A 15,034-nucleotide genomic window follows, 5' to 3' on the forward strand; every position below is an offset into this window, starting at 1 on the left:
AGTCTTTTCAGGAGACGTTGGAAAATAGATCCATTATTGAGTAGAAAGGATAAAAAAAGATTAGTAACTTGCAATTTGCTTTTATCAAATCCTGAACATATATATTTTGGAGGGAAAAAAAACGAACAGAAGAAATGTTTATTTCGGAAAAGAAAATAACATTTATATTATGTTGTGACAGAAAGAATGCAGTTATAAAAACAGGAAAGCTGACAGATCCTTATTACCACAGAACTACTAACATATTTGCCGTTAGAAAAATACTCGTCTCTGCTGTTCTCACTGTTTGAGAATGTGTTCTTATTGATGTGACACAGATTTCCAGATTCTCTCTGACACACAATCTTCTAGTGCACAAAAGAAGCAAAAGGAGCACCAGTCCTTTTCTGAAGCCTCTAGAATTTTAGCTTTCAGAACAGTTACATCAAGCGATGGGGCAAAAAAAGCAACTTTCAATGGATCGACTACATCACAAAAATTGCAAGGGCAAAATGCACAAAATTTCTTACATTCCAACTACTAGAATGCTGATATTCTTGAATTGCTCTCTTTAAATTACACCAATAATTAGGAACTATACTTATCATTGGTCCGTGTGCTAATGCAAGTCAAATTTAAAAAGATATAAATGATGATCTCAGACTGGGAAAAGCTGTGCTTTTTGAAACAGTGAAATAAAAAGGAAACAAAGAAGTCTTACCATTTTGATGCCAGTGGAAAATGTGACTGGTTTGACTGGTCTGGGTTTTTCCAGCTGCATTTCTAGCTGCGTAGATCTGTCTTTATGTTGAGCTAAGAGCAGGGAGGCCGGCAGATGGGAACTTTCCTGTAAACATGTTGAAAACACAGATTGAAATATTCAAAAGAAAAAAAATTAATGCTGCTTATTCTTCACGACTACAAATTGTGTCTGAAAAGGCCATCACCAGCAGAAAGAGATTACGCTAAATATTCTCTATATGAGAAACAGTTTACAGCAAACAATCACGTTCAGTAATAAGAAAAAGCTGCAGCAGCCTCATAAATCAGTGTAATCTGCAAACAACCATTTTTATAGAATCCACATTAAAGACAATATAACAGAGTCCTTATTGCAACCGGCCAATGCAACCATATTTATTAAAATAAAAAAATTAGAACTTAATCACAGAAGGGGTAGTACAAAGTAGTATAACTTGGATCAGATGTTTATCTAAGACACATTCTTTCTACAAATGAATTCAGACCAGTTTGAAATTGTTTCCCATTAGATTTCACCTGAGGCCGTTTGGAAATGATCCTTGCTCTGCCTTGCACAATGGCACCATTGTAAGTGCAACCAACAGCATATTTATTTTTTCCTTTACCAACTTATTTTTAGGGAAGCCAGCCAATTTTTTTTTTTAAATATAAAAGTAATAAAATAAATAGTTAACTTGCTTAACTACTTAAAATCTTACATTTAGGTTACAACAAAAAGATTTTTAAACATATATACACATACCACATTCCAAATAGAGGTAGACAAATTATTGGCTAAATATTTCTCTATTAAAACTAGTCCGATTATCTCTGTGAGCCCTGAAATACTCTAACTTCTCTTTACTGTGGAAGTGGGGCAGGGGGAGATCAGAGCTGTTTATTCGCAGACTCCCTTGCTGCAGCACTTTATGCACAATGCGCTCAAGACAGCAGATCCATTTCTGTTCTGGGGAACCAAGGAACTACTGCTTTGTGAACCAAATTTGCTACTAACTTATAAAGCAATTGAATCCTCAAAGCCAGATTGTGACTATAAATATTTTATTTTTAAAAGTTTAAGATAGAAAAATGACTTTCAATGGGAGTTAGGTGCCTAGGAGCCTTTGAAAGTCTCCTGAAGTGATATAGAACCATCAAGCAGTGCCCATACTTACTACTGTAAGATTAATGTTCCCTCTTCATCTTTCCTATTGCTTGTTATGCTCACTCACTGACTTGTCTTAAAATAGACTGAGTTTCAGGGCAGAGATTGTATCTCACAGTGGGACCTGATCTGGGGTGAGGGATAATACAAATGACAGTGAGGAACAGCACAGTCCTGAAAATGCTGGGGTACAGGTTCAGTACCCTTACTCTCTTCTGCATAGGGACTTCTCCCCTTCCAGTTTACATGCAACTGAAAAGAGAATTTGGACCACCCATTTGCTGTGTTAGCGCCTGAATCTCTGAGCACCTGCATATCATCCAATACACTCATAGTCCAAGTGCGCACTACAAGTGCTGCTATTCTGCAGCAAATTGTTGAGAAGACCCTACTGAATGCGATATTTTTTTAATTTCAGATTTAATGTGCACTATATGGCTGGGGGGAGGGGGGGCTCCTTAGGCTTTTTATCCTCCACCCACTTATCACGTTTGTTGTGTTTCATGCGACAACAAAAGGCAGCCAATTTCTAAGCTAACTTCTCAGCAGTTTCTACATTAGCATAGAGATACACAGTTCTGGGAAATCAGCATTGCAAACTGCTTTTGATTCACTGTTTGTCCTCGGTAATAAGCACACAGCCATTTTAGTTAACTATCACTACAGAGCAGTAAAGAGATCGATATCATAGACCAGATCCTGCAAACATTTAATGTATATAGGTAACTTTCCATATGTGAAAAACACATTGAAATCAATGCAAGCATTTGCCCCAGGATTGTCAATCATGTGCATAAGTGTCTACAGGATCAGAACTCACAGCTTGGAGGGAAAGGGTGTGGGGGGACTAAGATGGCTTTAAGCTACCTCGGCATCTTCCTGATTCTGGGAGCAGGAAATACATCCCCCACAGCGTAATTAAGAGAACCATGAGGGGCTAAGTCACAGAAGCCTGTCCCTACCTGCCTTCAGGCAGCATCACTGCCCAGAATTCCCACAGCACAACGTGCTTCATCCTTGCCCGGACACGCACTCCCTGTGCCACTAAGCCTCTGGCGCACCCCCCCCCAGCATAAAAGGTGCTGGGAGCAGGGCAGAGAATCTCAACCTTCATGCACAAGGGAATTAATGACATCTCTAGCACTATCAGTATACAATCACACCACGTGTTCAATATTGTACGTAAAGACAAGTTTACACATTTTGCTCAGGCCCAGGATCTGAAAGTCTGGACAGGAAGAAGCATTGCTCAGCGTGACCCATGAAGAGAATAAAGATTTAAATTACAACTGGCATTTTAGTGAAAAGTGGCAGCCATGGAGACGTCATTTGAAACACTGCCAGCATGAAATCCGTCTAATCCTATATTGGGAGATAGCACGGTGTTGCGGCTAGGACAATGGACTGTGATTCAGGAGACCTGGGTTCTATTCCTGGCTTGGCAACAGCCCTGCGGAGTGACCTTGGACAAGTCACATTACCTGTCTATGCCTCTGTTTCCCCTCCTACCTTGTGCCTGTCTGGTCTACTTAAATTGTAAGCTCTTTGGAGAAAAACAGTCTATTATATTAATATAGCATCTAGCTCAATGGCTGAAGCCTCTGCTACTGTAATCCACATAAAGTGTAAGAAGCTGTGAACTAGTCTTCAAACTTGCTTTAAAATTTGAACATTAAGGGCAAAATTTTCTCTTGTTGCTGCATGAGACCTCTTAATTCTGCTATTTGTGTGCACTGCTCTCTCAATGACTATGAACTCAATATATGACTGGAGAGCAGGATATTAGAGCTGAGATCTCTTGTGTGCATCTCATATAAATATTTGCCATAAGTTTCTTCTTATTGTTAAATCAATGTTAAAGCACTTTGGAGAAAGCAATGAAAGGAGTATACACTCAACTATTCTCTGTGAAACAATTCCTAAACAGAGGGTGCATTAAGGAGAAATTTAAAATTCATGAGTGAAATCCTGGCCTCTTTGGAGTTAATGTGAGTTTTGTGATTGATCAGTGGAGCCAGGATTTCACTCCATATGTTACTAAAATGCATATCTTTACCTATAGTTCTAATACTCAATTTTTAAATCCATTTTGACAATTTTCACTTGTTTATATTGTGTTTATCTTTTTCATTTCTCTCAATGAAAAAAATGACATTTATTTTACAGTTAGCTTCACTTTCAGATTTGCGACACAGCAATGTTTAGGCTTCGGGTACTGCAGGGGGGATGTTTCAAAATAAGTGTTCTCATAGAAATTTTAGGAGTTATTGAAGAAACTTAATTCTGCTGGTTTTATAAAAGCATAATTTTACAAAACTAAGTTTTGAGCCAAATTTCGCAGTCCACTTTCAAAACTAGAGAGACATTCTAAAGTTTTCTTACTTTCCTTCTCTGCCTTAATATTACCTGTTGTTTTAAAAATATTTAGATATGTTGTAATAGCAACGCATGTGCAATCAGAGTTAAATTACCTATTTGGTCATGTTATAAAGATTATTTATAACTGCTCTTTTCGCAAGCCATCTGGCGAACTGTATTTCCAGTATAACCAACTGCTGTGTAAGAAAACAATGTTGGCCCCTACTAAATTAAAAGTGTATTTTAAAGCAGGATTGAACACACATTTTAAAGTCAGAAACCAGTTCAAAACCTTTTTCCAAGCCATTAAGGAAATATACTAAGTGTACAGTGGAGTTATTAATTGGCCTGCTAGTCAGACTATGCCTAACTAAGCAGATCATGAGCATTACTACCTTAAAAGTTATAAGACTCTGCTGGATATAAAATCTCAGATTGTTGGGGGATTTCCCTTTCTGTTGGGATACATCCACTGGAGTAAAACAAGGGGCCTTTCTGCACATCTATGCTGATGTCTAAGGAAAATGAAACACCAGCTCCTTTCAAAGAATCCAATAAAAGGCTGCCACGAACCTTGGCCCCGGGGCAAGGCAGTTCCTCAGCACAGTCCCTAAAACCGTAAAACAAACTCCTAAATCACATAACACCAATATCTCTGCATTTTAGTGGATCTCCCCTTTGGGTCAAAGAAGAATTCTGCATTCTCAGGAAGGGAAGAAAGTAAGTTACATCTTCAAAAACAACCAGAAATAAAATGCAAGAGAACTGGGTTAAATGTAACTTTAATGTGAGAACCAAATGAAAGCAAAGCAAAGAAATTCAGAATTAAGGTTGACACCACATTCTTAAAACACCCTACCAGCATAACAATATTTTTATATAGATTTCCATGCTTTTCTGGTTTTTCTCTGCCCATATTTTTATTTATAAATGTGCATGTGCAGCGCACACACAGTTTTAAGACTCTCTCGTACCGTGCATGAGTGTAACAGTACGTTGAGTTGCAAATCCACATTAGACCACACATGCAGTGCATAGGCTGCCCTGTGATCCTAAATCACTACTGAATTTTTGGGTGCACAAAGAATGATGGATTAAGAGGAAATCTAGAAGCAATCCCAGAAAATAGGTCACTTTCCAAAAGTTTTTAAAAATAGCTGACCACTATAGATTTCCAAGAACATACTTTACCTAACTTAAAATAGACCTCTTTTCTCACCACAGTTGTCAATACGCCTCCTATTGTTTGCTAATATTTTCAGTGCACAAAGCAGATATCCTGATCTGTACAGTAATTTCTTACAGACGTAGGGATAGGGGAACAGTCAGTTGCTAATTTAATGGATGGGCTGGGTAGACTCACTGGGATAGCCTTTCTGAAATACCAGCACCTTGAATGGTCACAGTGAAGTACAATACAAAACACAGACTTTTAAAAAAAAAAAAAAAAAAAAGGGATGGATTACAGCTACAAGCACCAAAAAAAAAAATCACAAAAAAAAAAACACAAAACAAAAAACCCACACCACCTTACTCAGTCCAATCTCCTGCATTTTGCATGATTACTCCCTGCATCATTCCTGCTAGTGTCTTACCAGATCTGTTCTCAGATGTTTGTAGGATGAAAGAAATTAAAAAATAAATATTAAATGTACAAAACTGATATTTTGTATCAACAGCATAAGTAGTACAAGTCCATGTCTGAAGCCCCAAGAACTGAATTTAAAGCTCAAAATCTGTAGTTCTGTTTTGATACCCACCAGTTCATCCAGAAGAGCCTGTTTATTCTTCCTTTTTATAATCTGTTGCATTTGTTCCTCTTTCTGTATGAACAGTCGCCTTTGCTCATTTTCCTGTCGTTCCACTTCTAAAGCTTCCTCCAGCTCCTCTTGCTCCCGAGTCTAAAACAGGAATATGATAAATTTATTATTGGAAAAAATTCTACATTTGGCAGATAAAGTGCTGCCACGGTGCCCTTCCCCCAAGTAAAGGGTGTTATCCTAATGTCTTGGGCAGGGATCTAGAGACAGGCAATGAAAATGATTAGAGACATGGGTAAAGGCAAAAACTTCCTTTGAAAAGCCTGCGACTCTCTAGTTTAAAAAAGGAAACAAAAAAAGGAGGGTATAGCATAGGGAAAGTGAATTTGGTGCTCCTATTCACCCTCTCTGACAATACAAGAGCAAGGGGAGATTCAACTAAACTGAACTGAAGGGCAACAAATTTAAACTGACCACTTATTTAAAAAAAATACAATTGATAATTAACCCGTAGAATGTATTGACACGAGATAATTGAGGCCAAGAGCTTATTAGGAGTCATATCCATAATGAAAATGACTACAGTTACATCAGACAGGGATATAAACATGTATGCTTCAGGAAATAAGCCAATCACAAACTGATGGGGCTTAGGAAGAATGACCCTCCCCCTTGGGCAGGTTATGCCATCGTAATTCCCTATGTTGTTTCATGAATCTTCCTAGAACATAAGGCCATACTGAGTCAGACCAATGGTCCATCTAGCCCACTATCCTGTCTTCCAACAGTGGCCAGTGCCAGATGATTCAGAGGGAGTGCATAGAACAGGGCAATTTATCAAATGATCCATCCTGTCGTCCAGTCCCACCTTCTAGCAGTGAGAGGTTTGGGGACACCTAGATCATGGAGTTACATCTCTGACCACCTTGGCTAATAGCCATTCATGGACCTATCCTCCATGAACTTATCTAATTCTTTTCTGAACCCCATCATGTTTTTGAGTTTCACAACATCCCCTGGCAATGAGTTCCACAGGTTGACTGTGCATTGTGTGAAGTTCTTCCTTTCATTTGTTTTAAAACTGCTGCCTATTAATTTCATTGAGTGACTCCTGGTTCATGCGTTATGTGAAGGGGGAAATAAAAACTTCCTTATTCACTTTTTCCACACCATTCATGATTTTATAGATCTCTATCATACTTCTCTCATTTGTCTCTTTTCTAAAATGAACTGTCCCAGTCTTTTTAATCTCTCCCCATATGGAAGCTTTTCCATACCTCTAATCATTTTTGCTGCTCTTCTCTGTACTTTTTTCAATTCTAATACATCTTTTTTGAGATGGGGCAACCAGAACTGCATGCAGTATTCAACGTGTGGGTATACATGGATTTATACAGTGCCATTACAATGCCTTCTGACAGGGGTGCTGAAACAATTTTTATAGTGGGGGTGCTGAGAGCCATTGAACCAAACTATAAACCCTGTATATAATGGAATCCACTTCAAGCCAGGGGGTGTGGTAGCACCCCTAGCACCCATGCCTTCTGTCTTCTTAGCTATCCCTTTCCTAATGGCTCCTAACATTCTTGGATGTTTGGCTGCTGCTGCACATTGAGCAGCTGTTGTCAGACAACTATCCACAATGACTCCAACATCTCTTTCTTGAGTTGTAATAGCTAAATTAGACCCCTTTGCTTTGTATGTATAGCTGGGGTTATAAAAAGAAAAGGAGGACTTGTGGCACCTTAGAGACTAACCAATTTATTTGAGCATGAGCTTTCGTGAGCTACAGCTCACTTCATCGGATGCATACTTGCATATGCAAGTATGCATCCGATGAAGTGAGCTGTAGCTCACGAAAGCTCATGCGCAAATAAATTGGTTAGTCTCTAAGGTGCCACAAGTCCTCCTTTTCTTTTTGCGGATACAGACTAACACGGCTGCTACTCTGAAACCTGTCATTAGGAGTTTGGAGTCTGAAAATAATAAATTTGAACGATTTCCTTCAGAGAACCAAAGAGTTTCCCTTGTTTGTGAAGGAAGGTGTTGGACTGGAGTAGTACCAACAAATAGAGAGTTGAAGTGGGTTTTAACCCATGAAAGCTTATGTCCAAATAAATTTGTTAGTCTCTAAGGTGCCACAAGGACTCCTCGTTGTTTTAACAAATAGAGAGCTCCTCCATATATCTATGTATGTGTATAAAGCAATGAGGGCAAAGATGATGCACTATATTTCCTTTTCTGAAATCAAAGATCATTCAGGTCATGTATAACTTGTAGGAACATAGCAACTCCCATATCAGATCAGACAAGAGGTCCATGTAGTCTGATATCCCGTCCAACTGTCCAATATCAGAGGAGACAGGTAAATAGCGGGGTCCCCTAAGGATCTGTACTGGGAGCAGTGCTGTTCAACATATTCATAACAGTGAGGTGGCAAAGTTTGCAAATGATACAAAATTACTCAAGACAGTTAAGTCCAAAGCTGAAAGAAAAGACTTAAAAGGGAACTCATAAAACTCATAAAACTGAGTGACTGGGCAAGAAAGTGGCAGGTGAAATTCAATGTAAATAAATGCAAAGTAATGTACATAGAAAAACATAACCCCAGCTTTCAGAGTAACAGCCGTGTTAGTCTGTATTCGCAAAAAGAAAAGGAGGACTTGTGGCACCTTAGAGACTAACACATTTATTTTACTAATGTGAGTGTTGAGTGCAAAAGGAATGCAGGATCAGGCCTTATTGTGTCATTTCTGTTACTATATTTGCCTGAATTGAAATATTTTCTTCTTGAAATGATGTATATTTTTAATGCTGGAAGAAACACTTAAAACATTATAAATAAAAAAAATCCTTGCCAGGCTACTTTTAAAGGAGAGCAGAACTCTGTCTGAATCATATTTTAATGAAAAACCTACAGGAAACTACGTATGGCCCCCATACAGACCACGTGTTTTATAGCCCTCTAAGAAGCAGTATCATCATTAGCATTTAAAAAGGCTTTTGTCTTGTTAAAGTATGAAAGTTTGTTTCACTATCGCTCGTTTTAGATTTTGCATAAGCCAGGCCTTTGTTTTCCCATTCTCCAACTCTCTCTTGGGAGCTTCATAATGTCTGTGTCTGGATTTTTTTTTCTTCCTTTGGATGAGAAAGAAATTATTGTCCTGGAGTAGGAACGAACACAGTCTCTCCTGGATATTGTCCAAATACACTGCCAGCATACATATGTTTGAAGAGCCTGCATTTACTACCTAGCTATGTCAGTCCCTCTCTCTCTCTAAACCCTCGTCAAAACAATGAGCACACAAAATTCAGTTGTCAGCATGATCTCCTGAAGCAAGCAAATCTTTAATAGAGGAGAATACTTGCACATCACATTTTTCTTACTATGGAGTGTGTCAGTGTGGGTGTCGGAGTTTCTTCTTTTTTCTTTTCTCCTCTAAGACAGCATTTTACAACTATTCCGCTTTAAAATACTTAATTCCTCAACTATTGAATAAGAAATTTTTTTAAAAACAGCAAACTAACCAGTTTTATCTTGTTTTTCTGAATGACTTCTTTGTTATCCTTCTGGTAATTATCCATTTTCTTTTTGGTGTTCTCCAAATCCACATTGTTCGTCAAGTTAAACACTGTATTGATATTTAAAAAAAGATGCATGAAATCATAGTATTAATCTGGTACGCGCACACAAACAACTATAGCCAATAAGTATTATCCTTATTTAATGCTCCTTGTCCCTACCACATTAGCAGCATATACCTAATTGAATACGGCAAAAAAATCACTTGGACACACAAAGGCCAGATCCTGATCTTTGTTACATCACTGTCAACTCCATAGCAACTTAATTTACTTAAATGGAGTTCTTGCAAATGTCTTCCTGCATAACTGAAAGTAGAACCTGATGTTTTGCTTCCTTCATGGGATACTGGTAGAGTAATCCCTTGAACAGCATCAATAGCCAAGAAGCACAAAAATTAGCCATAAATTACTTGTTATAAAGGCCAAGAAGAACCTAGACCAGAGGTCCCCAAATTGTGGGGCACCACCCCCCACCCACCTAGGGACAAAGCGCCACCCAACTCCCACCCCTATCCCTGGCTCCCGGAACGGTGCATAACCCCATCCCCAGCCTTGGCACAGCTCTGCACCTGGCCGGGGGCCCGGTTGCCGAACCCCACCACAGTCTGACTGTGGCTCTGCTCCTGCTCCCGCCCTCTGCCTCTGGCCATGGCTCCATCCCTGCCCCCTGACCCACGCTTAGCCCCTTCCCCTTATCCACATCCATCCCTCCGCCCCCAAGCCATGGCCCTATTCCTGGCCCTGGCTCCTGGGGGCCAGGAGGAAGAGAAGAGCAGGGTATTGCAGACAGGAGGAATGGGGAGCAAGACCTTCAAAAGTTTGGGGACCACTGAACTAGACTAAGTAGAATACACACACACACCCCTCGTTACAAATGAGGCCCTTCCATTTCCTATGGGTCATTTGCCCTTGCTGAAAATCTCCACATTTATGCAGAGATCCATAAAAAGAAAAACAAGTTAACCTATTACTCAGTGCTATGTGTTGTGCTAAGCCTTCTTTGTACACAACAAATATTAGGAGGATTTTTCTCATTTAAGTTATGCAACAAGATGAAGGATATGCAGCCAGGCCCTTTGTTTCGCTGAACATTCCCAATCATGTATATCTGAACTAAAGATGCCTCCAGGAATAGAGCAGCTTCTGTAGCAGGCAGATTGAAAGAACTAGGTGTGCAGGGGATTAGTAATTAGATACAGAGCCTTTCACCACTAGGTCACTGGTTCAAACTGGGGTCAAGTCAATTCTAACTCAAAGTCATTATCACATGAAGATCATTTGGTGGCCTCAGTCCAGTTCAGAGTGGACACCAGAGAGATCACCATACCCCTAAAACTAGCATAGATAGCAACCCACTCAGCACGAATCAACATGGAGACTGTACAGTCCAATCACACTCTATGTGGCCCCTCCAGAACACGGCTGAGGTACATTGACATGAAAGAGCAGGGAAGCTCGCACTGTCACTGATAAACCCCTCACAAACTAAAAAGGACACAGTCCCAGCCACAAAAAGCTTGCAATCTGAATCATAAGGAGAGGAAGATGTTCCCGTGGCTAAAGTGCTAGCCTGGGAGTCAGGAGTTCAGGGTTCAATACCTGTTCTGTCACAGACTTCTTGTATGACCTTGGACAAGTCATTTTGTCTCTGTGCCTCAGTTCCCCCCCACATCTGTAAAATGGGGATAGCACTGCCCTACCCTGTGGTGCTGTTGGGAGGAAAAAACGTATTCAAGATGGTGAGATGCTCAGATACCCCAGTGGTGGTGCCGCATAAGTGCCTTACATACACATAAAGAAAAGGAGTACTTGTGGCACCTTAGAGACTAACAAATTTATTTGAGCATAAGCTTTCGTGAGCTACATGCATCCGATGAAGCGAGCTGTAGCTCACGAAAGCTTATGCTCAAATAAATTTGTTAGTCTCTAAGGTGCCACAAGTACTCCTTTTCTTTTTGCGGATACAGACTAACACGGCTGCTACTCTGAAACCTGTCATTATATACACATGTGAATCATAGAAGATTAGGGTTGAAAGAGATCTCAGGAGGTCATCTAGTCCAACCCCCTGCTCAGAGCAGGGCCAACCCCAATTAAATCATCCTAGCCAGGGCTTTGTCAAGCCAGGCCTTAAAAACCTCTAAGGATGGAGATTCCACCACCTCCCTAGGTAACCCATTCCAGTGCTTCACCCTCCTCCTAGTGAAATAGTGTTTCCTAATATCTAAGCTATATCTCCCCCATTGCAACTTGAGACCATTGCTCCTTGCTCTGTCTTCTGCCATCCTCTTTCGAACCTTCAGGTAGTTGAAGGCTGCTATCAGATCCCCCTCACTCTTCTCTTCTGCAGACTAAATAAGCCCAATTCCCTCAGCCTCTCCTCATAAGTCATGTGCCCCAGCCCCCTAATCATTTTTGTTGCCCTCCATTGGACTCTCTCCAATTTGTCCACATCCTTTCTGTAGTGGGGGGCCCAAAACTGGACGCAATACTCCAGATGTGGCCTCACCAGTGCCGAATAGAGGGGAATGATCACCTCCCTCGATCTGCTGGCAATGCTCCTACTCATGTAGCCCAAAATGCCGTTAGCCTTCTTGGCAACAAGGGCACACTGTTGATTCATATCCAGCTTCTCATCCACTGTAAACCCCAGCTCCTTTTCTGCAAGATTGCCACTTAGCCAGTTGGTCCTCAGCCTGTAGCAGTGCATGGGATTCTTCCGTCCTAAGTGCAGGACTCTGCACTGTCCTTGTTGAACCTCATCAGATTTCTTTTGACCCAATCCTCCAATTTGTCTAGGTCACTCTGGACCCTATGCCTATCCTCCAGCTTATCTACCTCTCCCCCAACTTAGTGTCATGTGCGAACTTGCTGAGGGTGCAATCCATCCCATCATCCAGATCAGTAATGAAGATGTTGAACAAAATCAGCCCCAGGACCAACACCTGGGACACTCCACTTGATACCAGCTGCCAACTAGACATGGAGCCATTGAACACTACCTGTTGAGCCCGATGATCTAGCCAGCTTTCTAGTCACCTTATAGTCCATTCATCCAATCTATATTTCTATACCTTGCTGGCAAGAATACTGTAGGAGTCTGTATCAAAAGCTTTGCTAAAGTCAAGGAACAACACGTCCACTGCTTTCCCCTCATCCACAGAGCCAGTTATCTCGTCATAGAAGGCAATTAGATTAGTCAGGTATGACTTGCCCTTGGTGAATCCATGCTGACTGTTCCTGATCACTTTCCGCTCCTGTAAGTGCTTCAGAATTGATTGCTTGAGGACCTGCTCCATGATTTTTCTAGGGACTGAGGTGAGGTTGACTGGCCTGTAGTTCCCTAGATCCTCCTCCTCCCCTTTTTTAAAGATGGGCACTACATTAGCCTTTTTCCAGTCACCTGGGACCTCCCCCGATCGCCATGAGCTTTCAAAGATAACGGCCAATGGTTCTGCAATCACATCCACCAACTCCTTTAGCACTCTCGGATGCAGCGCATCCGGCCCCATGGACTTGTGCTTGTCCAGCTTTTCTAAATAGTCCTTAACCTGTTCTTTCACCACTGAGGGCTGCTCACCTCCTCCCCATACTGTGCTGTTCAGTGCAGCAGTCTGGGAGCTGACCCAGTCTGTGAAGACAGAGGCAAAAAAAAAGAACTGAGTACTTCAGCTGTTTCTACATCATCTGTCACTAGGTTGCCTCCCCCATTCAGTAAGGGTCCCACACTTTCCTTGACCTTCTTGTTGCCCTTGAAATCTTTCTTGTTACCCTTCACATCCCTTGCTAGCTGCAACTCCAATTGTGCTTTGGCCTCCCTGATTACACCCCTGCATGCTCAAGCAATATTTTTATATTCCTCCCTAGTCATCTGTCCAAGTTTCCACATCTTGTAAGCTCCCTTTGTGAGTTTAAGCTCACCGAAGATTTCTCTGTTAAGCCAAGCTGGTTACCTGCCATATTTGCTCTTCTTTCTGCACATCGGGATGGTTTGTTCCTATGCCCTCAATACGGCTTTTTTAAAATACAGCCAGCTCTCCTGGACTACTTTCCCCCTCATATTAGCCTCCCATGGGATCCTGTCCATCAGTTCCCTGAGGGAGTCAAAGTCTGCTTTTCTGAAGTCCAGGGTCCATATTCCGCTGCTCTCCTTTCTTTCTTCCTTCTGTCAGGATCCTGAACTCGACCATCTCATGGTCACTGCTGCCCTCTACACACGGAAGTGCTCAGTAATTCAACAGGACACAAGTGTAGCTGATATTATATTTCCATTTTTTTAATCTAACAGTAGGCAGGAACCCATCTGGTTCCATTAGCTTGTGTTTGTCCATTTGATTTACATCCTTTCTCCACTCACACTTTGCATAGGTACAACAGAAGAAGTGAGCTTCTGGGAGAGTTCTGAAGTAGGCAAGGGAGCTCTGTCAGCCCACAGATTGGGCAAGAGCATTCCATGCCTAGAGGGCCACAAAGAAGGTGGCAGAGTGGTGGGAGAGGCAGAAGAGAAGAACAAAGCAGGTGTCATTGGCAGAACAAAAAAGGAGAGACACAATGACAGAGATATAGGTTGCTGCTTAGTAGCTTTTCATCTGGAATAAAGTGACAAGGAGCTGGAACCAATGATAGTGGCACAAGAATGGTGATGAGGGGCATGATGCCACTCATATTTCAAACAAAAGTAACTTTGGAAAAATACAGCACGCTCTTGTAACCAGTGAGTTAGCATTCATTTTCAGGAAGCGTGGCTAATTCCATTAGTCTGGGTTTAAAAATTAAAAAAAAAAAAAAATAATAATAATAATTAGTATAGCATCCATAAAGCATGACACGCTTTTGTAGCTGCCTAAAATGTTTAGGGATAGCTAACGTAATATCTCTAGTTTTCACCTTGACGCATCAACAGGAATCATGGGCCTAGGTTCCTACCCAGAGAGCTCAATACTTATCCCTGGGTGAGGGAAACTTTTAATCCCTTCGATTGGAGCAATTGGGCTGAATATGATGAATATAAAGTGGCGTGGTAGATTACAGCTAAAAAACAAATGAACAAATGCTTTATACCCCTTTCTTACAAAGAAGTAATGATCGAAAGGATTTTCAGTTTATTTTAGCCTGACTTTCAGAATTGATGAATCCCAGTCTCTAAGGTGCCACAAAAGTACTCCTTTTCTTTTTGAGAATACAGATTAACACGGCTGCTACTCTGACAACCCCAGACTGACTTCAGAGTTATTTCGGAGGCAGGACAGTCTTGCAGTTTAGGCCCTTAATTGGGACTCAGAAATCTGGGTTTAATTCCCAGATTTGCCACACATTCCCTATGTGACATTGGGTAAATCATTTAACGCCTCTATGCATCTCTTCCCTCAGCTGTAAAAATGGGGGAAATAATACTTCTTTTCTCCCACACTTCATCTGCTTGCTCTATTTAGATTTTAAGTTTTTA

General features: G+C 41.0%; 1 protein-coding gene across 1 annotated transcript in view; it reads right to left on the minus strand.

Moving 5' to 3' along the window:
- Positions 1-15,034, minus strand: part of MNAT1 (MNAT1 component of CDK activating kinase) — a 181,173-nt gene that overhangs the window by 105,169 nt on the left and 60,970 nt on the right. The window contains exons 4-6 of the mRNA XM_074957194.1: positions 9,532-9,635; positions 6,004-6,144; positions 701-826 (exon numbers count right to left, since the gene is read on the minus strand). Coding sequence (XP_074813295.1) covers positions 701-826; positions 6,004-6,144; positions 9,532-9,635 — 371 coding nt within the window. The remainder of the gene's footprint in view (positions 1-700; positions 827-6,003; positions 6,145-9,531; positions 9,636-15,034) is intronic.

Source organism: Natator depressus, chromosome 6, assembly GCF_965152275.1.
Source record: "Natator depressus isolate rNatDep1 chromosome 6, rNatDep2.hap1, whole genome shotgun sequence".
Classification (NCBI taxonomy): domain Eukaryota; kingdom Metazoa; phylum Chordata; order Testudines; family Cheloniidae; genus Natator; species Natator depressus.